General features: G+C 35.4%; 5 protein-coding genes across 10 annotated transcripts; 2 read left to right on the forward strand and 3 right to left on the reverse strand.

Annotated features, from left to right (window-relative positions):
• The first annotated feature begins 139 nt into the window (after nucleotides 1-139).
• Nucleotides 140-3,387, forward strand: LOC116028509 (cyclin-dependent kinase inhibitor 7-like). Its single transcript, XM_031270239.1, has 4 exons — nucleotides 140-2,374; nucleotides 2,502-2,551; nucleotides 2,721-2,915; nucleotides 3,059-3,387. The coding sequence occupies exons 1-4, from the start codon at nucleotides 2,096-2,098 to the stop codon at nucleotides 3,186-3,188; spliced, it is 654 nt and encodes a 217-aa protein (XP_031126099.1). The 5' UTR covers nucleotides 140-2,095; the 3' UTR covers nucleotides 3,189-3,387.
• Nucleotides 3,388-5,480: 2,093 nt separating this feature from the next.
• On the reverse strand, nucleotides 5,481-7,785 carry LOC116030885 (rRNA-processing protein utp23-like). 2 transcript variants are annotated; one of them, XM_031273245.1, is made up of 7 exons: nucleotides 7,657-7,785; nucleotides 7,249-7,448; nucleotides 7,053-7,151; nucleotides 6,806-6,926; nucleotides 6,286-6,500; nucleotides 6,010-6,068; nucleotides 5,481-5,762 (listed from the first exon to the last, which is right to left on the reverse strand). In XM_031273245.1, the coding sequence occupies exons 2-5, from the start codon at nucleotides 7,446-7,448 to the stop codon at nucleotides 6,294-6,296; spliced, it is 627 nt and encodes a 208-aa protein (XP_031129105.1). In that variant the 5' UTR covers nucleotides 7,657-7,785; the 3' UTR covers nucleotides 5,481-5,762; nucleotides 6,010-6,068; nucleotides 6,286-6,293. The 2 variants fall into 2 exon arrangements, with proteins under 2 accessions (XP_031129105.1, XP_031129106.1); XM_031273246.1 differs by having other exon boundaries at nucleotides 7,249-7,358; nucleotides 7,657-7,778.
• A 2,272-nt stretch (nucleotides 7,786-10,057) lies between these two features.
• Nucleotides 10,058-14,681, forward strand: LOC116029261 (B3 domain-containing protein At5g42700-like). 5 transcript variants are annotated; one of them, XR_004100294.1, is made up of 8 exons: nucleotides 10,058-10,230; nucleotides 10,392-10,472; nucleotides 11,556-11,587; nucleotides 11,712-11,874; nucleotides 11,946-12,152; nucleotides 13,198-13,288; nucleotides 13,412-14,061; nucleotides 14,304-14,681. XR_004100294.1 is itself a non-coding variant. In XM_031271176.1 (8 exons), the coding sequence occupies exons 1-8, from the start codon at nucleotides 10,117-10,119 to the stop codon at nucleotides 13,780-13,782; spliced, it is 975 nt and encodes a 324-aa protein (XP_031127036.1). In that variant the 5' UTR covers nucleotides 10,058-10,116; the 3' UTR covers nucleotides 13,783-14,681. The 5 variants fall into 5 exon arrangements, 3 of the variants coding, with proteins under 3 accessions (XP_031127036.1, XP_031127035.1, XP_031127038.1); XR_004100295.1 differs by having other exon boundaries at nucleotides 13,412-14,013; XM_031271176.1 differs by having other exon boundaries at nucleotides 13,412-13,600; nucleotides 13,685-14,681.
• On the reverse strand, nucleotides 14,130-20,155 carry LOC116029260 (probable quinone oxidoreductase). Its single transcript, XM_031271174.1, has 18 exons — nucleotides 20,001-20,155; nucleotides 19,031-19,204; nucleotides 18,674-18,855; nucleotides 18,486-18,591; nucleotides 18,270-18,346; nucleotides 17,937-18,024; nucleotides 17,520-17,709; nucleotides 17,230-17,356; nucleotides 17,063-17,140; nucleotides 16,779-16,880; nucleotides 16,584-16,679; nucleotides 16,330-16,404; nucleotides 15,938-16,057; nucleotides 15,267-15,395; nucleotides 15,065-15,142; nucleotides 14,699-14,785; nucleotides 14,457-14,543; nucleotides 14,130-14,348 (listed from the first exon to the last, which is right to left on the reverse strand). Exons 1-18 carry the CDS (start codon nucleotides 20,053-20,055, stop codon nucleotides 14,298-14,300), a joined length of 1,902 nt encoding a protein of 633 aa, XP_031127034.1. The 5' UTR covers nucleotides 20,056-20,155; the 3' UTR covers nucleotides 14,130-14,297.
• A 1,626-nt stretch (nucleotides 20,156-21,781) lies between these two features.
• On the reverse strand, nucleotides 21,782-22,546 carry LOC116030597. The gene has a single exon (XM_031272897.1). The coding sequence runs from the start codon at nucleotides 22,484-22,486 to the stop codon at nucleotides 22,037-22,039; it is 450 nt and encodes a 149-aa protein (XP_031128757.1). The 5' UTR covers nucleotides 22,487-22,546; the 3' UTR covers nucleotides 21,782-22,036.
• Between the last annotated feature and the right edge of the window lie 2,060 nt (nucleotides 22,547-24,606).

The raw sequence follows: 24,606 nt of genomic DNA on the forward strand, positions 1-24,606 counted from the left end.
CTATTTAGTTGAATATCTCAAACTAGTAGAAAACATAGCCAAAATGTTACACAGTAAAAATAAAATGCGGTAATATGTAGTCCACATGTTATGTTTACTTAGGATTTTTTACACTCGATTTACTTGCCATGGTGAAATTTATAGTCAGCTGTGCAGAGCATATTTGACTCCACCTCTGAAACTCTGAAGCTACTTGGAATCCGTGTAACGTTTCCCTTCCATGATAAACATTATTGAGTTATTGAATTGTACTATGGTTCCGTAGAGCTTATAATTAGGTACGGATCTGCTTTGCTTTTGAGCGACACTGTCATTTTACCTTTGCCTAGCCAATTCATATCTGAATTAGGACCACAGCTCGTCGCTCTCATATGTTAAGGTATATAGAAATTGGTCTTAAAAGTTATTGAATTTGGAACTAGTTTTTTTAGAAGATAATTTGTAGCACCCAATGGCACTGCCGTTTTTAATCAACATAGTCGTTTCTCTGTCCACAATCTGCGTTTAGAATTACCCGTTAATTGCTATATTATGAAAATCGCATTCTGAATACTTATTTGTGAAAAATAAGAAGGCGCCACAAAAGCAGACGAAAAGTTGTATTGCAAATTGTTTTTTAAAATGAAAGGGGGGCGAACCAATGTTTATTTTCATTCCTTGTTTACTTTACATTTTGAGCATGAAAACATTTGATCCTTTATTTTGACAGTGAGTACTAGGTTATATAAAAATACAATTACATACTCGGACAAGATAATCTATGTTTCTTCTTCACTAGAATACATAGAAAGATATAAAGAATATGTTCAATAATTATGTTTCTTCTTCACTAGAATACATAGAAAGAGATAAGAATATGTACTAATGGCTAATGGAGAATGTGATGTGCAATTTTTGTCGTATGATTCTCTAAAGAAAGAATACTACTTCACAAATCACAAGTGGTCCTTTGTTTAGAAGAGAACAGAGTAAACATATTTTTTTCTTTCAAAGGAAGAAAAGTCACAATAGAGTAAACATATTTTTTTCTTCCAAATGAAGGAAAGTCACAATTTTAGTTACATGCATCTAGAAAAAGTAATGTTAACAAAACAATATAGATTGGAAACTCTTATAGGGAAGTTTAAGAAAATGAAAACCATAATGTATTACATTTTACACCATATTATACTGTATACAATGTAAAATTGTTCATTTTTTCTTCTTAATTTTTTTACATTATTCTTTCTTCCAGACTCCGCCACCCTGCCACCTTTATATTTCTATGTTTTTAACTTTTTACCATACCGCTCCACTAGTCACTACGGTAGAAACTTCCAATACTCTAAATCGTACAACCACTCAATCAGCATGAATATCTCTGAAAAGACCAATCTCTGCGTCTTCTGCCCCCAACTACATTGCATGACAAAAATATTCTTCTGATTTCTGCTACATTTACTTACCCCAAAGAAGCAGAAATTGTATTAGGCCTGTTGCTTGAGTGCTTGATATGGTTTTTAATCAATGATATATAACATTTTTTTAACAAAAATGTTGTGAATAATAGAATTGTTGAATAGGCAATTTTAATTTGATTTTTTTTTTAAAGGACTAAAACGGTTAAGAATTCACGTACATTACATCACCGCTTAAAATGTTTCGCCTTTGCTTGATCCAAAGAAAGGACCAAAACGGTTGTTCTTGCATAATACACGTGTCTTCCACTCATTAGCTACGTGAGCGGTAATCATTCTCATGAGTCTGCTGCATTTTAACAACGGCATTCCCATGTGCACTGCCACCGTAACGGAGCCTGGACCACATCTTCTATTCATCATTTTATCCATCGTCTGGAGTATAACCGCCTCTTTTAATCTCCACCCTCCGATCTAATCTATTTCAGTCAAATCCCCCATTTGCCCCCATGAACTTCACTATAATTTCCATTTTGCCCATATTCTGAATTTTTCACTCACTCCCCCGGCTAGTGTGAGTGACACAAAAGACAGCTCTTTCTGCTCGCTTTTCACGCATAAAAAGATACATTGCATGTATATATATGTGTGTATATACAGTGGCAGTTTTCTAGTTGTGTAGAGAGTTTCTGAAAGAGATGGAAGAGTACTTGAGGTGTAGAAGATGTGAACGAGTCGGGGAGACGACAACGGCTGCGGCGACGGAGGCGGGAGTTGGAAATGGTGCTGCTGTGCGGATGAAAGCTAGGGAGGTCACGAGCTTCAGCTCAAATAAGCGGAGAAAGGTTTATTCTCAGTTCGATGATCGCAAGATGAACTGGTCGTCGGAGAATTCTGTTTTTCCGGCCACCTCCGTGACGTCAAGGTGCTCAAGCTGCGAGTCTAGCGACGTGGCGAAAAATATTTTGGATCTGAAGGTGGAAAAATTTTCAAAATTTTAACACAGTCGTCTTTCCTGTGAATTTATTGCTCCTTCAAAATTTCTGTTTCTAATGCTTTAATTGCTTGGAATTTAATTTTACGTTTTTAAATTTTGAATTTCAGGGAGAGGTTTTTGAAACGGACGATACAGCTCATTGCAACGGCAGATTGAGGTACATAACATTTTCAAAATTTCTCCTTAAGAAATTCAGTCATTCCGTTGTATATTGCTTTGGACGTCTACATGTGCGTATACTGTATACAGGCATTCTGTTGTGTTGAATACTCGATAATAGCTTCTCTTAAACTCAGGAAGCTAAGGTTTTGTTTTCTGTTTTGCAGTAGAGAGACGACGCCAACCACCGAGCTTCGCCGAGACTCGGTAACAGAAATGGAGTCCTCATCAACCACAAAGAATGTTTCAATGGCGGCGACCTCTCCTCAGAAACCTTCAACAATGGAGATGCCTTCCGCGGAAGAGATTGAAGAATTCTTCTCAGCTGCTGAAAAATACGAGCAAGAGAGGTTCAAGCAAAAGTAAGTCATATACGGCACTTAATTGTTCATTCTAGTATGTATCTCCAGTTTCGCCTTCAGCCAAATAAGAACAGAATAGAACTTGCACGTTACTGAAAATCCACTGGTGAATGGTGATGGATTGATGGTTGTCGTTGCTGCAGGTACAACTATGATGTAGTGAAGGACGTGCCTCTGGAAGGGCGGTACGAGTGGGTTCCCTTAAAGCCTTGTTCACATGTCATCAAAGCCTGCGAAGAAGAACATGACATGATTGCTGCCTTTAACAATTGATCATCATGTGGTCACCTCACCCGGCCCGTAACTTAGCTGCTCAGCTCTCTACTTTTTATCTTAATTTAGTTCCCTGCATACCTTAATCAATTGCTTTGTACATGCATATATTATTGCAATTTCCATTTCCATTTCCATTTACATATGAAGAATTGATCCAACCTCTAACATCTATCAATCTATGCTTGATTAGATCTTATAGCAACTCTATCTTTATTTGTATATATTATTTTCAGAAGCATTATCTTTGATACACTACCACACAGTGTAAGCACAGTTGTTCATAGTTTGAGATCAGATCTACCAGTACTAGAAGACACTGTGGGGGTACTCTATCGAACTGAATGATACGTGTTAGGTTAGCTGGTTAGGTGTAGCTAGCTTTACAGTAAAATTAAAACCACCGTAGTACAATTGTGTTGTTTATTGAGAAGGGAAAAAAAGTTAGTTTTTTGCAGTGGTTACTATAAATAACAATGAAAGCCGTTTTTATTTCCTAACAAAGGTGCTGCGCTATAGGCTGTGAGAGGATAGTGATACCACTGTATGTATGTAGTGGCGCGTTTCAAGGAATAGGGCCATTTAGTTGCATGGAGAGCACGACAATAGTGGTGGGGGCATGTGAGTTAGCTCCGGATAAGAATTGTGATTTTATTGAGGATTTTGTCGTTTGCTCTCTGGAATAGAGGAAAGTAGGGGAGTAAATTTGGGATAGAAAGCGGCTATAAAAGGGTCGTCCATCGTTTTTGTTATGGATTTATCTGATCTGCTGTTGCATTTAATAGATGTGGTACGTACACAATCATTAATGATCATATAACATGAAAACTCGACATTAATTCTTGACAGTGCTAGCTTGAGAGTGAGGGGTAACATTATGGGAATTGGGAAGAAGAGGTGAGCGAGAGGGATTGACATTGAGACTTGAGAGTGAGGCACGTGCCGTGGGGAAGTGGGTTTGGGGTTTCACTTCACTTTCATGTGCTTTGGATCTGATGCCACAGTTGTCTACAGCATCAAGATAGAGAGGTACAGAATGTTGCATTGAGTTCTTAAAGGGTAAATAATGGCATGGCATGCGTAAATTACTAATTAGATATTTCACTTATTTTTATATTTACACTTATACCCACTCGAATAAAATATGTGAGCCGATCTGGTGGATGGTTCCTTGTAAAATATATAAAAGTTTTCCCTTTTTCTCCCATCATGAAACAGACTACTTCTTCTAGACTCTGGATTCATGTGATCATTTTGGACTATTACTCTGTTTATTATAATCGCGCCAATTTGTATTGGACAACTCTTTCAATGTGGTTGCATGTGAGTAATATATATAAAATAAACGCGAAATCCGGCGGTGGGTGGACTCCGGCTCGCCGCCACGAACCACGCCGTTGTTAGGTATCGGTGGAGTTTCGAAGAAGAAAAACAATTCTGTTAAGACTTATGGCCACAGGCCACTGAATGGATTCTGGTCAGAGGCTTTGATTTGGGTCAGTGCGTGTGAGCTGCCGGGAATGAACTTGGGATGTTGATTTTGTAGTATTTTGGGCCTAGAGGCTAGGCCTAGTTTGGTCATGATGTAGCCCTTTCGTTTTCAAATTGACAAATTCGTTTCTTTTGCAATTTGACCTTTTTTTGGGAGAGATTTGCGATTTGACCCTTTTATATATATATATATATATATATATATATATATATATATATATATATATATATATATATATATATATATATATATATACACACACAAATGTTTGGTGTGTCTCTCTAAATCATCATGTCTCTTTTTATTTAAAAAAAAAAAAGAGAAAGAAAATAAACTCCTTATCATTTCTTTAAGAATAAGAGCCAAATAGGTCACTCAATTACAATTAGGTCACTGAACTCAAAAAGTTACAATTAGATTCCTAAACATCACAAATATCTATATAGACATTTGTATGTGTAATTGTCAATTGTCTACCACGATCAAATTTAATTTTTTTAGTTTTATTTATTTATAATATAATATGTAATATAAATTATAATGTTGAATATATAATGAATATTAGGTGAGAATGTAAAGTAGAAATATCCCTAATTATTGTAGATGGTCTCATAATTCTAACATTCTTTTCTTCAAAATGACACCTACAGTCCTACAACAGCATCAAGTACAAATTGAATGATAGAAATTGCTGAATTCAATAACCTAAATTTCTTGTATTCGCATGCTAGAATAATATAAGGAATTTTAGTATTAATTTGTTTAACAATTATCAATTCTATCATACTTTGAAATTTAAATGAAAAAAAAAAAACGACAATAAGCAAAAATCTTGCACATATGCCAAACTTGTTTTATCCAAAACTTTCACCACCTATGTTGTTTTTGAAAATAATTTTCGTTTTTCATTTACAAAATTTAAATACTTTCTATTCTCAAAAAAAAAAAAATTAAATACTTTCCTTTTTTATCATATACATCCTTTCGTCCCTTATTGCCAGATATCTCTATCCACTCCCCTCCTCTCGGCCAATACTTTTTATTCCTTTTTTCTAGTTCTCACCATCATTTTTCTTGGTTTCCTGCACAGAATATTGGTACCATATGAAGTATCAAATTCTAACTATAAAAAAAAAAAACTAAGCATAGAAGAAGAGATTATGCGGCAATAAATATATGATGAGTGGCATGCAGTTCAAAGGTCAATCAGCAAATATGCTATTAGGATCTAATGTATATTAACTATATAACTCCTTTTCATGTGGTTAGAAAATTAAATGCATTATTCTTGTGCTCATCATCAAAAGGAAATGGGGAGAAAATATTTACCTTTTTTCTGATTCAGCTGAAGACTTTTTCTTCTTCTTGAGAGAAAGTGGATTCAGGTTCTGCACAACACAATACATAGCATAGCCATACAATGATTACATACAGTAGCATGCACATAGAAAAGTGAAGACCAAGAAAATTTAGATGATCTAAAATAGTGAGTTCTAAAATATTACACATTATTATTGTATATGGTAGTTGAATAAATCAAAAGGGAAATTATAGTCAAAAGACCCCAAATTATTGACAAGAATTTATAGTTCAAATAAGTCCTACCTTGGTTTCTATTCTTTTTTCTTTTTTTTCACATTCTGGACCTCTAAGCCATGACCTTCCTCTTCTTCACTTGCTCCTTCATCAGACAATTCATCATCAGACCATTCATAATCAGACCATTCATCATCAGAGCATTTCCTCTTTTTCTCTATGTCAGTCACTCGTTCGAGAAATAAAGCTTTCCCAACTGGATATATAATAGAAACTCCATATATCTGCCACCACATAAAAGTTAGGTTAAAATTCGAAAGCTATTTAAAACAAACTAACTCTGCCCATCAATAAAATAACATATCAATCTTTACACATATGATTGTGGCTATGAAGACAAAAAATCTAGAAAGATAGTTTTTAAGGAAAATTTTGTGAACAATCCAAGTCTAGAGATGTGATACTACTATCAAATTAGTACTAAATGGTTCAGCCTATACATCAGCCTTCATATTTCAGAATTTTTACTCACTAAATTTAAGATTAAGCTTTGAAGCAACTGACAAGTCAAAAAGCACAGTTCAACAACCTGCCGAAGCCCTTCCAGTACATAAGGATCCCGTGAAGCAACATAAAAGTTCTCCAGATTGTTTCTCTCAACGACTTCACGTACGCAACTTCCACCATCGATGGGTATCTCATGATCACATCTGTAACAAATAAAGACCAGAGCTTTAGGTGCTGTATTCAGTCAGTTTCAAAGCTACAACTCCATCGTCACATATTCAATTGCAGAAAAACACATTAATTATAATAGGTAAACATTAAAGGTTTACCTTACAGTTAAAAGGCTACTAGCTGCATCGAGTGTCATAGGATAGGTGTGTCGAAGGATTCTCTTCAACTTTGAGCTCTTCAACTCTTCAACGACACATCTGCAAACCCATAAATAAATAAATAAATAAAATTAAACACAAAACTACAAGCTACTTCCCCCAAAAAAAAAAAAAAAAACAATTTTGAGTATCAGACCTGGTAGTGAAAAGTCTCACTGGAGCACCAAGAGTATTGGCAAGAGCAGTATGAGCCGGTGTCATTTTATAGACAAGCAAATGGTGCATAAACATGCCATCACATAGAACCTTATAAAAACCAAAACAAGCCGGTGTTATTTGACGGGCAAGCAAATGTTGCAGAAAATTACGATGGCGCGTCTGCTTTTTCACTTTCATCTTTTACACACAAACAAAAAAAAAAAAGACAATAATTTTAATATTCTAGAAGCAAAGAGCATAGCCTAACAACAAATTATAAAGCTAATAAAAGAATCAATCTTTATAAAATAAGAAAAAAAAATTGAGTCTTTGGTCGGCAGAGAGCAGACACAACAATACAAATTGATGAAGCCTCCCGAGAAGATAGAAAGAAGAAAGGGAATACCTTAATTCGTCGACGTGCTTTTGGGAGGTCAGAACTCAGAAGAAGACAACCGCAGAACGGCGACAGGAAAAGTTATGTAAGAATGAATTGGGCGTAGCAGTAATTATAGTGGTTATTGTAAGAATGAATTGGGCGTAGCAGTAATTATAGTAATTAGGTCAGGTCTACTGGGGTTTTTGTATTCTAAACATATTCAAACTCATTATTTATATTCATAATGGGATTCTATCTTTTCGTTCTCATTCGCAAATTATGCTATTGATCCGAGTCCACGTCGAAAGGTGGACTCATATCCATATTCACAATAGTCCACATTACAAGGTGGACTTATGTACATATTCACATCAATTTAAAAACTCAATGTTCACAATTTTAGAATTTTATATTCACAATTTTAAATCTCAATATACAAAATTACATTACTCAATATTCACAATTCTTGAATTTTATATTCACAAATTTATTATATAAATTCAAAAATTGTGTTATAATATTGAATATAAAGTTATGAAATTGTAAACATAGAGTTCTAAAACTGTGAACATAAAGTACTAAAATTGTGAATATGTATTTAGGTCCACCTTGCAGAGTGGACCCTGGTCCATGGCATAACAATCGGTTCTCATCAGTCAAACTAGGTTCTGCCCAAATGTTAAATAATTAAAGGAATATCTTTTGGGCTTGATCCAATTTATCCTTAAGCTACCTATTAAAATTCTTTATAAAGGGTTAAATAAGTCCATAAACTTTAATTGAAAAGTCAATTAGGCCTTTAATCTTTTAAAATGTCCAATTACACATTTTAACATGTTATATCGGTAATTGACCAGTTATTACAAATCATCCCCAGTCAAACCGTTGCCGGTCGCCTTCTTCGGTGGAAGACGTGGAACTCCGGTAAAAACTGTTCGCCTTCTTCATGAAAAGTGACCAAATTTGGACTTGGTCCCAATAATCGTTCATCAATATCGTACATCATCCATTCGAAACAACAATTTTGGAAATTTCGTTGATAGTGGTTTGCTAACACCATTATCTGATATGAGTAATGATGCGTTAGATAGACTGGTATTTAAATTTTTAATCCTTGATTAATATATCTTTATATATTATATATTTTAAATAGTGTTTTACCCGTGCGATATAAAATAAACGCGAATCCGGCTATGGGTGGACTCAGGCTCGCCGCCACGAATCACGTCGTTGTTAGGTATCGGTATCGGTATTCCGGTGGAGTTTCGAAGAAGATCGAAAAACAATTCTATTAAGACTTAGAGCACCCTTATCAATGGTTTATTCTTGGGATAATGTCAGAAATATGCCAACAAAGCAAGAGAGAGAATAGGAGAGAGAATGGTATTGGTTCATCTGCAAGCAGCGGTTCACTTATGTTTAATTATTATATTTTTTAAAAAAACTTATATTTGTTTTTTTCAAAATGACACCTACAATCCTTCAACAGCATCAAGTACAAATTGAATAATAGACATTGCTGAATTCAATAACCTAAATTTCTTGTATTCGCATGCTAAAATAATACAAGGAATTTTAGTATTAATTTTTTTTTATAACAATTATCAATTCTAGCATAATTTGAAATTTAAAAGAAAAAAAAACGACAATAAGCAAAAATCGTGCACATATGCCAAACTTGTTTTATCCAAAACTTTTACCACTTATGTTGTTTTTGAAAATAATTTTCGTTTTTCATTTACAATTTTTAAATACTTTCATTTTTTTACCATTTTTTTTTAATTTTGTATTTTACCACGGGTAATCTCCCATTTCCTACAAGTTATTCACATTTTCGCCAAATTTGCTATTATTATTATTAAATACGCTAGTAGGGCAAATTCTACATGAAAATCTACGCATTTGTCTTGTGTTGACAAAAAGGGACTATTTTACCCTTAAATTTCACGACACAGACAACAGATAACGAGAGGAATATGATCAGTCAAAATTTGAAATTCGAAAGATTACAATTGATCAATTTAAAAGTTAAGAACTAAATGTGACGGAATCACAAAACTCGTATGACCTGAGATGACATTAATTCTGTATTTAAAATATCAAAAAAAGCTGCTGAACAAATGCAAGAGAATCCGAAACGACGACACCTTATTAATTGTTGTTTTTCGGTTTGGGTAAAAGCTTGCTGAAATGATTTAAATGTTGGGTGTTAAAAGTATAAAAAAAAAAAAGAAAAAAAGGCAGGAAAATGGGCGCGTTTGTTCAAAAACGGTGGACTGCCGGTCCTACGTCGCTCGGACCCACCTAAGCTGGTCTGCTCCTGGCCCCGCGTTTGCCTGTCTCTCTCAGCTTGGTTGGCTCTCTTTTTCTCTCTCCACATATTATATATCATCATATACTCCGTATATCATCACATATACATATACATACATTTTGTATACGCCTACCTGGTACTTCTGCTAGTGAGAGAAAGTCCAAAAGACAACCATGGAAACTAAGCACTCGAATGTTAAACAACGAACTGACTCCGAAATCTGTTCGCACAAAGTACGGATTTCTCATTCCCTGTCCACATCGACGCCCGCAGCTTCTTCCTCTAAGGTCTCTGTCTCTATACATTTTTTACTTTTCTTTTATACATATACACACACGCGACTATTCAATACATGCATATATTATATATATACATATATACACGACTGTTTCCGCCTTTAAGTTACTTTCGTTATTGATCGTTTGTGGTTTTACCTGTTGCGTTGCAGACTAAGAGGAAGATGCCATTGGAGAGCAAGGAAAAGCTAGCTTCTAAAAAGCCTAAAATTCTCAAATCTAAGGCTAAACAAGTAAAAAATCTTTCTAGATTATGCTTTTGCTTTAAGGATCTGCGTGAGTTTATGCTGTGTTTCTGTATTTTGAGTTCTGTTTTGCATAGATTTGTTGTTTGTGTGATGCGTGTTCCTTTTGGTTTTGTGTAGCAGTGTTGATGATTCTTAATTTCTTATGTATTGTGGTAATCTTAGGATGTTTTGAATTAGGATTAGTGGAGAATCATTGGGAGCAATCAATGTTAGACTGGTTATTTGGAGCAATGAATGTTAGGTTTGATTGGTGAGACAGGACAACATTTGGAACCCTAATTTTTTGGGAAAGGGAAAAACTCGAACTGTGTCGTGTTCCTAATGATCAAGTAACTGATATACCTTAGCGAATACGGCTATGTCCTATGACGTGGAAGTTCTTCAAAAGCACGCTTCCATGACTATGCACGGTCTTTTAAATATGAATGCAAATGTGATTCAACATAAACGCTTCGCGTTTCTGTCAAGTGAGTTGTCTGAAGAGGTAGAAATGGTAAAGTAGTCATTTGAGAGAACTTGAAAGTTTGTTGTAGCGGTCCGGAGCTAGTGGTATCGTTCCATTGGATACGTTTCAAGGATTATTTATAGAAGACAAGTGTTGAAGCAAAATTGTCTGTTCTACATTAAATACTTCTAACTTGAGAGAACTTGAATTGTCGTTCTAGGCATCTGAAGCCAGTGGTGTCGTTCCATTGGATGCGTTTCAAGCATTATTTTTAGAAGCAAAGTTTAGAAGAAAAATTTGCCATACTGTCACATACTTCTAACTTGCTACAGATGTTACGGAGCGTTTATACCTCTGTACTGGCAAGTTGCAAATATTGCGCTCTTAAAATCATTCTCTTATTACAGCATTTGAAAATGTTGCGTGTCATAGAGTACTGTTTTTTGGGGGTGTATTAATCTACATCGCAATCATAGTATGCATTTCAACATCTCCTAGCTTGTATTCTTGGTAATTTTACAAATATTTGAGTGATTGTTTGAATTGGTTCACATGTTTTAGATGAAGAATTTACTGCTGTTAAATTCTAGGAATGACAAGAAATTATTTGCTTTGTTGAACAGGAAAAATCTAATAATCGCAAAAAATCAGAGAGGTGAGCAGTTTTAGTATTCAACCTTAACCACCACATCCTCTGCCTTCTTTTTCCTTTCCTGTATTTTGAGTTTTGATTCCCGTTGAAGGTAACACATGAATAATTTCCCAATTTGGTCATGTAGCATTAAACGAAAAAGGGCAACAGTTAGTGACATGTACGATGATGTTGAAGCTAAGTTCTCTGTTTTGGAGCGAGCAGAAAGGGTGCTGTCGAGCCTGTCAGATGAATTCCCTAGCTTTATAAAGTGTATGCTGCCATCAAATGTTGCTCATGGGTTTTGGCTGGTAATCCTTGAATGATTTTTCCTGTCATTTTTTTTTTTTAAAATATTCGTCTAACTTCCCTCCAATGACAGCATCTTCCGAAGGCATTCTGTGACATTTATCTACCGACTTGTGACACCAATATTATATTGGTAGATGAATGGGGAAATGAATACAAAACGTCTTATCTTCTGGAAAGGCATGGATTAAGCGCTGGCTGGAGAGCATTTTCAATCTCTCACAGATTACTCAAAGGAGATATTTTGATCTTTCGTCTGATTGAGCCATGCAAACTAAAGGTAACTTTTCACAGTTTTTCTATTCCACATTTACCCACAAGCAATAACATGCCACAACTCAAATGATTTATTGTCTAAATACTGCTAAGAAAGTAAAGGAATTAAATATTTAAATAATAATAATAATAATTGTCAAGCTGTTAACTGGACAAAAGGGAACTTGTGGACAATTAGTCTAGGACCAGAGGGGCGAGTATGCAGCATAGTGTGTTGTGAAGTTCATTGGAAATGTTGTCCTGTCTTGGTATGATCCTTTGACCTTATGAAGTTGAGGTATATTTTTATTGAGAGGGTAGCTTGGGTTTATTAACTAGTTTGTTTGTAGATGGTCAAAAAAGGGTCTTTGCAGTACATGAATGAGAACAACTATAACATTTCTTGTTATGGATGGTTGGCTGTGTTTCTCCCCTCATCCTCTAATCCTCTATATATAGCATGGTTGAAAAAATCGGGCACCTAGCGCCTAGGGTGCCTAGGTGGCGATTAATTAGTGCCTAGCACCTAGGGTGCCTAGGTGGCGATTAATTGGTGCCTAGGGTGTATTTTTTTATTTTTTTAAAAATTTTAAATTTTTTTTAATTTTTTAAAGACTTGATACTTATAAACTATTTAATACTTTAATAGTTAATATTAAAATATTAAATATTAACCCAAAAAACATCTAGAGTTTGAACAATTTAACTCAAAACGATGTCGTTTTGAGTAAAATAACCCATTAAAAAAAAGGAGAAAACAATAGCTAATCGGCCGACTAGGCGGCCTAGTCGGGCCTAGGAGGTCTAGTTAGTGCCTAAGCGGCCTAGTCGACTGCCTAGCTGGCCAGCCGTCTAGACCATCGATTATGGTGATACGCCAGGCATATATAGAGGGCAAAGAGTTTGCAAGATATAACAAGTCTCTTGTTTTATGTTTTCAATAGTAATGAGGTTTTATGTTGGTTCAAGATCAGATGCACTCACGGTTAATACTCATCTTGACTAAATTTTCTGATTATTATTCTCAAAAAAAGATAATAATATCTAATTGTGAAGAGAGATTTTTCCAGGTAGACATAGTAAGGGTAAATGGTCGAGATGTGGTAGATGCTGCTCTTTGCCTCTTGAAATTTGATGCTAGTGAGAACACAAGGGATCCTGGTAAATAGTAGTATTGCATTTTTTTTGAATTAAAAGTTAACAATAATAAATGTTCTCTTGATTTGATTGTTGATCTCAGTGATTTAAAAAAAAATAAAATTTGTTGCATGTTCAATACTGAAGATCTTTCACGGAAAGATACTCGCAAGCGTAAAAGCTTAGTGAAATTCATAGAGCCTTATATCCATGATGTTTGTAAACCTGAGGCAAATGTTCAAGATGAAGGCCAAAGTGCATTGGATTGTTGCTCTCCACACATTGTGGATCAGGCTGAACATAATAGTAAAGATTCAGGGTCTGAAGATTTTGAAGGTATGACCTTGCAGGACTTTGTCTTTGTTTATGCACAAAAACTCCAAAACTTGTTATTATCTTGTCTGTGTGATCCCATTTTAGGTTCTGATATTGCCAACCACCTGCAATCCAATGAGTTCTGCAGCTCCAAAACTTCATTTTTGTGCGTAGATCCCCGCGATGGGGTAGCTTGTAGATAGATTGCTATAAAAGAAAGTGCGTCTACAGAGGTTGGAATTGATTGAAGCTCAAAAATCAATTGATTTTGCTTCTTCGTGTTACAAGGAAAGCTTCTGAGGGGTGCGTGACGGTTGGACTCAGTTTTGGTGGACATTCAGCATAGGAGCAGGAAAACACAGCAAAGAGCCAAAGACTACCTCGGAGAGGAGAATCTTGGCTGAACCATCTCAAGTGTTTTGGTTTTTGAAACGGTATGGGTTTTTGGTAAAGAATACTGTACATCACCCTCCTGTTTAGAGGTAATATACTGTGTATATAGAGTCAAACCCATTCTCAGGGATTTTTTTTACATATACTAAAAGAAGTATTTTCTGCACCAAATATTTTATTATTTAATATGATTTACGACAAACGTTACAGTATTTTATATTTGAATGATAAAAAAAATAGAGCAAAGAGGAACTATTTTTATGGTTTATTCTATTGGCACAAGACAGTACCAATGCCGGCAGTTGCACTGATCTGTGATTTGTGTTTACAGCTTCGAAACTTGTTGGCTGAAAGCAGGATCTATGCAAACCACAACCTGCAATATGGTTTGTTTTCCTTATGACAGTCAAAGAACTCGAACCAGAAAAAAACTGAAGTCACAAAATCATGAAGGAAGAATACGATTATAGCATCTTGTTTGTACCTTGCCAGTGCTTTTACCAGAATAAAGATACTCAACAGCATCAGCAACAGAATGAACACCTAAAAATCTTTTTGGGTCTATGGCAACCTTGGACACAGAATAAAAGGATTTTTAACGCTTATAATACACTAAACCTTAACTTAGTTGTATGTCTAATTCAAAATCATAAGCATAATGCGTGGTTTGAAAAGCAACAGATATAAATGAAATATTTTCTGTGGTGGATATGTAGGTATACTTACTTTCAGCTTTCCAGAGGAAAAAAGATCAATCAACCTGCTCAAATGCTCTTCCCACAGATGAGCATAATGTATCAGGAAAAACCCACTCTGAAAACAATTGCACCACCAAATTAATGAAGTAGTATCTGAGTGTTTACTTGAAGGAGAATGTGATCTTATGGATTACAACTAATGACCCCATTAAAGTGACAAAACACAGAATAGTAATTGCACCATATTTAACTTGTGTATATGTTCATTTACAAGCAAATATTCCCAAGGCTAACATAAGGAAGAATTTCAGTCAGATTGCTGAGAAATTTGAAGCATATGCTAGGTGCCTATGTGAACATTTATGATGAATCAAATGAGACAGAGCTGACATACCACAGTTTGACTTTTACTTAGAATCTTTTCACACAATCCTGGGTAATTTTGTGGTTTCCATCCATGTTCTCCTTGATACTGAAACCAGAACTTTTCAGTTGAACTTTACAAATGACATTGATCAAGCAGAACAAGCAGTAGATCATAATACACATCGGTACACAAGGGTGATAACAAAGCATACTATGGAAAAAGTTCAAACCTGAGAAATCATTCCAATGACAACAAGTCGCCCATAGCGTGCCAATGCATTCATGCATAAGTTGAACATTTTACCACCAACAGACTCATAGACAATATCAACACCTTTTGGGAACTCCTCCTTCAGAACCTGGTATAGTAGAACTAAGATAAATTACTTTGGGTTGGCGACATAATGCCTTGCACATCAACAGAAAAACCAGATCAGAAGCAATCAGTTCTGTCAAGAACTTTTTTGTAAGACGGGAATACGGAATAGAAATCGACCTTTTGGCAACCATAAACTGAGAGAACTCATCTATGGTGCTTGGAACTTAAGACATTGAATAGCAATAAATACAATCAAATTAACAAGAAAATTGTTAGATTACAAAAGACATATCATTTGAATGACCTAGAAGTGTGACAAATGGATTGGACCTCCACATACGAAAATGGGCTATCAACCGTAATAGCAACTCAAGACGTGTTTTCCTTTGCTCTCCTTTCTATCCCTTAGAGTAGCAAGTACAAATAATTTATACAACCCGAAAAGTGACATTTGCATCATAGCACCATGAATGAATAAGTTATCAACTGGAACAGCAACTCAAGGCACATTATCCATTGCTCCTATTTCAATCACTTCACCCATCAACATGCAAGTTACTAAGTAGAGATAAGCAGACTTACAGATTTTATATCTTCTTTTTTGTAGTCAATTACTCGGTCAACTCCCAAGTCTCTCAGAAGATTGGCCTTTTCATTACCTCCACAAGTTGCAACTACTGTATTTCCAGCTAATTTTGCAAGCTGCAATGACAATTTATTGGATGTTAGCTACCATCAGATTCAAGAAGTAAAGGAAGATCCTTATATGATCAAAAGAGTAGTGACTACCACTTATATACAACAACTTAATCGTAAAGCCAAAGCAAACACTACCTGGAAAAAAATATATTAAAAGAGGGAAACTACAGGAGTTATACATAGCATCCAAATGCCACATATTAGCCATATAAATGCATGTGTTGCTAGTATTTACAGTATCCTAGTTGGATTCTTATGCACTTTTAACAGTATACCTGCACAGCAAACTGCCCTGTCCCTCCAGCAGCAGCAGTCACAAGAACCACCTTTCCCGATTCCATTTGAGCAACCTTGACTTCCATTAAAAAAAATAAACAAATAAAATATATTGGTCAAGACAGTACATTATGCGTGTTGTCTGAAAACCAAGATTAACAGTTGTACAATGGCATCAGAAGTTTAATATCCAATGCAATTAAATAAAGAGGATAAAATGTCAAAAATACACAAACTGATATTTGAAAGGGACCTTTTCTAAAGCAATTGATGCAGTGAGTCCAGATGTTAGCATTGCAATTATTTCTGGATCTGGTCTCGCTACTGGAAGGATGTGTTTTGCGGGTACCTAGATAAAGTGGAAGCCAATGCTCGTAAAACTCCTCCAAACAACAAAAGGTCAACAGTTTGAAGAACTACTCAAACTATATAGATTGCATAGTGGTACCATGACAAATTCAGCATAACCACCAAATGACATAATGGCAGCTGGAGTGCCAATCTTCAAATTTCTCACAGAATCACCAACCGCAGCAACTATCCCCACAGCCTGCCATAGATAGATAAGTATCCATGATAAATCAGAAACAGAAAATTTTAAGTGCTAGAAATCAAGTTACTTGATAGCAGGAACTAAAAAAAAATACAGCATTAATACAATTATTATTGAAACAAAAATATTAACAATAACAAGCCAAATGGCAAATGCTAACTACAAAATCCTCTATGCACCTCAAATCCAGCATCAAAGGGAAGGAGGGAGTCAACATCTTTACCACCACCGAAGTAACGTCCAGAGCTAAAATTTACCTACCAGTAAACCAACCAGTATATAAAGTTATATAAAGGTTGTTCACATAAAGTTAAAAAGAATTTATTTGAGATATAATAGAACTTACATCACTAGCATTAACACCAGCATAAATGACTTTAAAAAGAACATGATCTGGTTTGATATGCAATTGCAATGGAGCACGCACAATTCTGGTAGCGCTACGAAAATTGTTACTCAAGGTGTGTACAACTCTACAGAAAATTAAAGGAAAAGTAAGGGCAACAAATTTGTAGAACTTTGCATATTATCTCTAGTTAGTAGAAGCAAGTATTTAATCATAAATAAGTTGCTGGCTCAAGAGCAAGCTTGCCCAACCAGATGAGGTGGAACACAAGGGAAATATCATTCATTTACATTTTCTCAAAGCTTTGGGGAATTTGAAAACTTGGTGGGACAAAAGTTGAAGATCTTCTCCGTAATTTAGAAGAATGCACGAGGTATTTTGCTTCTTCAGCTGGAGTTGGCCAATACTCCATTCCTCTACGTTTGGTAATCCACAGGCATGACCCTGCCTTAGTCTCATCTCTGATAAGTTCAAAAGCACCTGAAGAAGTTACAATTTGAACATCAAAACTGGAAGACTATCAAAAGGAAGTTACTGTGTAAATTACTTTTCTTATATATGTTCAATACTATATAAATGTAATGTGAGAACTTCAAAATACAAAGGACACTCTAAAGCAACTTTGTTGATGTAAATCACCCTTACTCCAGGTTGTGGAAGAATGTGAAGTTAAACATATTTTTTAAAGCAGGTAAAAAATTACAAACCTTTGATCACCATATCCATTGACAAATACCCTCCAGCTCGATTAATGAAATCTTGATTCACCTTTGAAGCCAAGTCTGTTTGAACAAACTGAAAGCAAAACAACAAGAGAGCAAAAGCTTGTGCTATGTTTAGCAGTCACATTATAGTCCATATATTGAATAGTTTTTAAGCACTCATTAGTATTACTTTATCATCTAAGCAATTTCCATAATTTTTTTTCTCTACATATAGGAAATACTTGTCACATTCTAACTAGATTCTGGGAACATATGAGATGAATATGGCCCATCATTTAAAAAAATATAGATGTATAAGAAATTCAAATATTTCACCTCAGGGCAAAGCACATTGATACGTATTCCTTGACGCTTGTATAGAGCGAGTGATCTTGTGAACATGACGACACCCCCTATAATTTTTCCCCATTTCAGTGGGAGCAATTTGGCATAATGGAAGAGTGAAGAAATATGAAAACAAACAAATCTTAAACCCAGAAAAAAAAATAAAAAAATACAGAAGGTGACTTATCCATGAAGAACCCAACAAACCTTTTGAAGCAGAGTAGATAGGATCAGCATACATTGGATACAGTCCTGAAGCAGATCCCAAGTTTATAACAACGCCAGGTTTTTGTGTGGTTTGCATGATTTGGATCTGTGCAACATGCCTAGGTAAGTACTTGTTTATTGACCAATAACAACACCCAAGATCATGGGAATGGAAAATCCAAACTCACAGCAAGTTTGGTGCAATCAATAACAGCAATGAGGTTAACATCAAGTGTGTGCCTCCAAGTTTTATATCCATCTGTTTGATCTTTATGGAAAGGCACATTACTTCCCAAGCCTGCAGAGTTAATGCAGATGTCCAGATGTCCATAAGTTTCCAAATGCTTCTGGAAAGCAGCTTTTAATTCTCCTGTAAAAGCCAACATTCTGAAAGTGAAGCACCACTAGAATTTGAAATGTTCACGGAACATTAGTGATAAACTGATGAAAGAAACAGAACGAACTCTTATTTGAGTTGAATGAGAAGTAGAAAAATGTAATCTCCTTGTTAATGAGCCAGTTGTGCAAATACAAAGTTTATTCACCTTTATTAGTAACATCACATCTGATGAATGTTACTGGCGGAAACTGCAGTCCAGCATGGAATTTAGTAATCTCTTTCTCTGCCAGAGATGCTACTTCCTTTCCTCTCTCCACAGAGAAATCAATGATGGTGAGGAAAACTCCCTTCTGTGCAAGTGCCAAGCAAAGTGCTCTACCTGCATACACATGAAATAAGTATAAACTGGACCCAAAAGTTGTACTCTAAAGATAATACGCAGTAATTCAGAACAAGCTCAACGCTTAGATTAATCATTCATAATTTTGAGTCAATGCATTACTAGTTCAAAAATACATTCACAATCATAGGAATAATACTGCAACGAGACCCTTCAAACATAAGCTCACCTTAACTAATCCAAATCTAAACTGAACATCATTTTAAACCTTATTTGAATAAAAGAATTATCCAAATAGATCAAAGTCACTTGTGCACTCAGGTAAAAAATGATTGATCATGCAATGGAATCCAGGAAAAAATTCTTTCAATGGAACAGAAGGAGAGAGTTTCAATGCCAGAGGCACCACCTGTGACCAAAGCCAATATGCCAGGCTTGAGCTACATCTTTCTAGGAGCCTATTGCTCGATGATTAGCACATGGAACCATAAGAAGCAGAAATATAAAATATAAACGACAATCGACCGGATAAAGCTCAAAGCATTCATTATACGACACAATTTAGAATTAACAAATCTCTAGCTCGCATGTACGTTTGCTATCATAGGTATAATTGCTATCATGAGTCGTTTCAGTATCACGTTCGCAAAATCATTCAACATTAACATGTTCGTCAACTCGGTATATCCACTTCCAGTTAAAAATCAAATCACCTTATCCAATCTGAACCGAAAGTCAACTACGTGAATATACAGATTTTGTTCCAAAGTGGTAAAAAAATATCAATCAGAGAGTCCAAACAGTAAACATTTCAGCGAAACAGAAGAAGAGGTACCGATTCCGGAGGCGCCGCCGGTGACCAAAGCCGATAAACCTGGCTTGAGTTCCATGCTTCTCGGAGTCTAGGGCTCGATGAGAATCGTAGAAGATTTCCGAAGGCGTAGAGATTGATAAGTTCAGTATGATTTGACATTTTATCTTCAGTTTTTACTTTTTATAGTAGGAGGTCAGAGACTCAGAGTGCACAGTCTGCACATATATGATAATATTTCATATATGCGGTGCGCATTGTGCACGACGCATTTGTCCAATGCCGCGTGGATAAATCGGTTCTTCAGATTTTCCACACTTCTATGATTTGTCTGACAGCTTTTGTTTATTTATAAAAAAAATTGTTAATCTCAATTTTAAACATACACAAATCAATAAAATAAATAGAGAATTTTTATACAGAATTGAATAAAATTTTAAAATTATTAAATTAATTGTATGACTAATTCAATTAGAGTTGCCTCACCTTTAAGTAATCAAAGGCCGCTTTCACAGTTTCAGACTTGCCCATTTTATGACATTAATTGTTTTGCAGTCATTGTTGCAGCCTTGTAGGTCTTTGTACTTGATTTTTTTTTGGCAGGTCTTTAAATTCTTTTTCAGTCTCTTTCGAATGGTTGGTGTCTTGGTGAGGGCTGATAACATGTTAAAATCCTTGAACTTATCGGAGTAAAATTTGCATGTGTCCAATAACGACGTTTTCTAATCTCGTTGATATCTATAACACAATTAGTAAGAAAGCGACAAAGGCAATAATTCATCACAAAAGGAAAGTTAGCACACGGCGCATACGAAAATAAAGAGGTTCACACTGTAGTACTGATTAACGAGAAACACGTTTTCATGTTGTTGCCGTAAATCTGTTTTAGGTCGGCTTTGTTTGTCATTTAAAAAAAAAAAAACATTTTTCTTTTCTATGTTTGATTGCATTTCAAAAAAATTATTTTAATGTGTTTAGTTCATGTTTCAAAAAAATGAGCATAATTATATCACAACAAAATAATCGGAAACCAAATATCACAAAAAGTTTTGATCAAAAACCATTTCAGATTGCCAGATCTGAAAATATTTGCCATCGAAAAAATAATTTATGGCTGAAAAAAAACAGAGGAAGAAACATACTTTGGTGGTAAGAAGAATCATGGTCTGATGAGAGGGTAGAAACATGACTACGTCAGAAAAACTTAAAAAATGACTTCTCAACAAAACAAAAAAATAATAATATTAATAATAATTTGCTTGACCAAAGACTTTGTGGTCAAGTGACATCCGGTGTCCAATTAACACTCTCACATAAATGATGGGAGTGGGTTCGAGCCTCAATAGACTCTACTCAAAAAAAAAAATTTGCTTGAAAACCATACCTATTTTACTTTGACCCACCACATTTTCCATTGACCTTATTTCTTCCCCCATGGCCCACATTAAAAATTGTCCTCATTGGGGTGAGAGGCCTGTCAAGTTGGGCTTGACCGGCCCATTTATCAGTTCAGTTCTCAATATCTGGTCATGGCCCAGGAACTACATTCGCTTCAGTTTCAATATAATGTCGGCGAAATACATTTGCTCTGTTTATGGATGCACTCTGTTTAAAGATCTGAGAAACTGAGGTGGTTGGGCAGCCTGGCAGGCAACCTAGATTGCTGCAATTTACTATGGTCATTTTATGTTTCATAACCAGTCTATGTATGCCTTTTGACAGGGAATATTTCCCACGCTGCAGATTGATAGATTCATAAATAAACTAAGAGCTACAAGAATGAGAGTCCGTAACTATATAGAACAGATCAACGTATAAAAGTGCATATATTATTAGACTGAAGTGCAAACATTTTGTACAGAAAAGATGAACATAAGAACAACACATGTGTACAGAATCCATCTAGTCTTCCTAATATATGAAGGAAGGAAGAAGAAGAAAAAAATTATGACAAAAGGACATTATCAATCCAGATCAGAGCCTGGAGGGGAACAAATATTCTTAAAAATTAGCTGCTGGGACATGAACAAGAGAACAGGACAGTACTAGGAATTAGGAATCTACTTTCCACCTGCAATGTTGATCAAATCTTGAACCTTAACTTCATCAATTCCTTGGAGGGGGCCGTCGTTCCGGTCGGATAATTTCTTGGGGAAAACAGGGGATCTCTTCAAGCCCAAACGCTCCCTCCACCGGCTGGTGCCCTTTAGGAAGAGATCACCATAGTCATCATCTGTAGCCTGGAGGAGCTCATCTCTGAGAGTAGTGGTTTTGGTGGATTTCTCCTTCAAGGGCAAGATTTTGCCCTTGAAGAACACTTCATCTGCAGAGATGATGTTGTAGGTGGGGACTGAGAACTCGAAGTCTGAGGAGACTGGGGCTTCTTTGTAGCTGTGGTCATGCCTCTTTGGGTGCTGGGAATCTGCGAAGTCATTAGAGAAGGAGATTCTTGGACCCATTGATGTGCACAGGCCTTGCTGATCATTTTTCAACATGTTTATGCATGCCATGGTGAGAGGATAGATGCCTGCTCAAATTCAAGCCAAAACTCTCTCTAATTCCCCCACCGTGAGAATTCTCACATATATACACAATGCTAGCCACGGAGTTGTATTTATATATTGAGAAAATTTTACAATAATGGGTTATAATGCTATGCTTTTTGGAAAGTAGTACCTTGTGCTTTGTAAATTGTACTCTCCTCAATATACAAATTTTTAAAGCACACAATACTGTAACTCACGGTAGCCACAACTGACTATGAGAAGCTAAATTAGTCTAGATTGTGTATAGTTGACCGGTTTAAACTGAAAAAGTTAATAAATAGCTCCCTCAAGGAATTGAACTTGAACTTTGTGGTTACCAAGCCAATTGCTCGACCAACTTGACTCGAATTACTCATTATATGGTAACTTGTTATATACATATTTGGATGCTAAGTTAGTAACTTTAAAATAAATTTCTCAACATAGATAACACTTTGGCCCTGTTTGGTAAATAATCAGCCTATGAGCCAATTTTGGCTTATTTGATCACTATTAGTTGTTTGGTTAATAAATTTTTTGTAACTCCAAAATGCTAAAATTCAAAAGACTACTCAAAGCAGCCTTTTCAATTAGCTTTTTGAGAAAATAAATTATACCAAATAGCTATCAGCTAACATCCAATTTATCAAATAACTTTATACAATCAGCTAATATTATCAACAAATAATACCTTCTAACCCAAACAGCCAACCCAATCAGCCAACAGCCATTTACCAAGCGGGCCCTTTATATTTTCGCATTAAATGTACCTATGACAGTAATGAATCAGTGATACCCATACAGTATTCATACATAAATTAAATTGTGACAACTGTTATTAAAGTATATGTTTTGTTTTAATTTAAATGACAATTAAAACCTGCAACTACTATCCGAAGGTGTATGAGATGAAACTCCATTCTTATATATAACTAAAAGATAGAACCACTATATTAGTATGCAAATATGCAAAATATAAAATTGTGAGAGATGATATATACAATGCTGTTCAGATCTGTCTTCTTTAATCCGAGTCAAAACACCTTTTTTAACGACTAATTAAATTTTTGCTTTATGTAACGTTGTAGACATGTGAAGAGCAATAAAATAAACGGCGTTGCATGTGTTATCCTCCGTTTCAAGATTATCAATTTTCATCTTGGGCAGAAGATCACTGCATTGTTATCTCCTATGCCTAACTGGCAACTTATATGGCACATGTCATGAGACTCTCTCTCTTTGAATTCTCATGGACGCATCCAAAACTCTCCGAGCTAATCCATTTGACTAACACTTTTGCATATGGGTGTACAGATATGGTTAAAAGCCAAAAGGATTCTGATTCCAGACATGGATTGCTAAAATTATCCTCAAACTCACATGGTCTTTCTCATTCTAAATTCCGTAAGTTTGTTGAACAATTTAGCGTTATTTTGCTCATATTGTTTTGTGTGAAATAACCCATTTAAAAAAAAAAAATTAAAAAAATAGCTAATCGGTTAACTGGGCAGCCTAGTGAGTGCTTAGAAAGCTTAGGCGGCTAGCCGCCTAGACCACTGATTGTAGTGATACATTAGGCGGTCGACTGATGCCTAGCGCCTAATCGGCGCTTAGACGAAATTTTTACAACACTAGTTATGGGATTAGTCACTCTATTCGATAGTATAAACCCTGGATTACACTTTTAAAAAATGAAATTAAAATCAGTTAGAAAACTAGCTAGGCAATGAATTACCACAGCTACAAAAGACTTATTGAATTTTTGCCTCTATCGAATGTACCAAAAAGGAAAGTGACTTATTGGTGTAAGTCACAAGCAGTGTTTCCCTTTTGGTCTCCCATCTGATAAACATATATTTTGTTTTTTCTTCTTCATTATAGGGGGAAATGGACTTTATTTTCTTGTAGTATGCTTATTGTTGGTTCACTAGCACGGTTTGCAATGTCGGATCAAGAGAATGGCCCATTCTTCAATATAATGTATATTAAATATGTAAAGATAATGCATTAAAGGAAGCAATACATAGGGAGTGTTGTGCAAAACCAAGATTTACAGTGCATATCAAACGTAGAAGTTAAGCATTAACAGCTTAAGATGACCTGGT

This window comes from Ipomoea triloba, chromosome 9 (assembly GCF_003576645.1).
Source record: "Ipomoea triloba cultivar NCNSP0323 chromosome 9, ASM357664v1".
In the NCBI taxonomy this organism is placed as follows: domain Eukaryota; kingdom Viridiplantae; phylum Streptophyta; class Magnoliopsida; order Solanales; family Convolvulaceae; genus Ipomoea; species Ipomoea triloba.

Excerpts from the sequence above, each read along its gene's own strand:
- LOC116028509 (XM_031270239.1), top strand. The coding sequence starts at position 2,096 with ATGGAAGAGTACTTGAGGTGTAGAAGATGTGAACGAGTCGGGGAGACG. Across the intron at positions 2,375-2,501 it reads AAAATATTTTGGATCTGAAG|GGAGAGGTTTTTGAAACGGA; the intron begins GTGGAAAAATTT and ends TTTGAATTTCAG. Across the intron at positions 2,552-2,720 it reads CATTGCAACGGCAGATTGAG|TAGAGAGACGACGCCAACCA; the intron begins GTACATAACATT and ends TCTGTTTTGCAG.
- LOC116030885 (XM_031273245.1), bottom strand. The coding sequence starts at position 7,448 with ATGAAAGTGAAAAAGCAGACGCGCCATCGTAATTTTCTGCAACATTTG. Across the intron at positions 6,927-7,052 it reads AGTAGCCTTTTAACTGTAAG|ATGTGATCATGAGATACCCA; the intron begins GTAAACCTTTAA and ends TATTTGTTACAG. Across the intron at positions 6,501-6,805 it reads TACTGGAAGGGCTTCGGCAG|ATATATGGAGTTTCTATTAT; the intron begins GTTGTTGAACTG and ends ATGTGGTGGCAG.
- LOC116029261 (XM_031271175.1), top strand. The coding sequence starts at position 10,117 with ATGGAAACTAAGCACTCGAATGTTAAACAACGAACTGACTCCGAAATC. Across the intron at positions 10,473-11,555 it reads TCAAATCTAAGGCTAAACAA|GAAAAATCTAATAATCGCAA; the intron begins GTAAAAAATCTT and ends TTTGTTGAACAG. Across the intron at positions 12,153-13,197 it reads TTGAGCCATGCAAACTAAAG|GTAGACATAGTAAGGGTAAA; the intron begins GTAACTTTTCAC and ends AGATTTTTCCAG.
- LOC116029260 (XM_031271174.1), bottom strand. The coding sequence starts at position 20,055 with ATGGAACTCAAGCCAGGTTTATCGGCTTTGGTCACCGGCGGCGCCTCC. Across the intron at positions 16,058-16,329 it reads CAGGGCAGTTTGCTGTGCAG|CTTGCAAAATTAGCTGGAAA; the intron begins GTATACTGTTAA and ends TTGTCATTGCAG. Across the intron at positions 15,143-15,266 it reads TCATTGGAATGATTTCTCAG|TATCAAGGAGAACATGGATG; the intron begins GTTTGAACTTTT and ends TTCTGGTTTCAG.
- LOC116030597 (XM_031272897.1), bottom strand. The coding sequence starts at position 22,486 with ATGGCATGCATAAACATGTTGAAAAATGATCAGCAAGGCCTGTGCACA.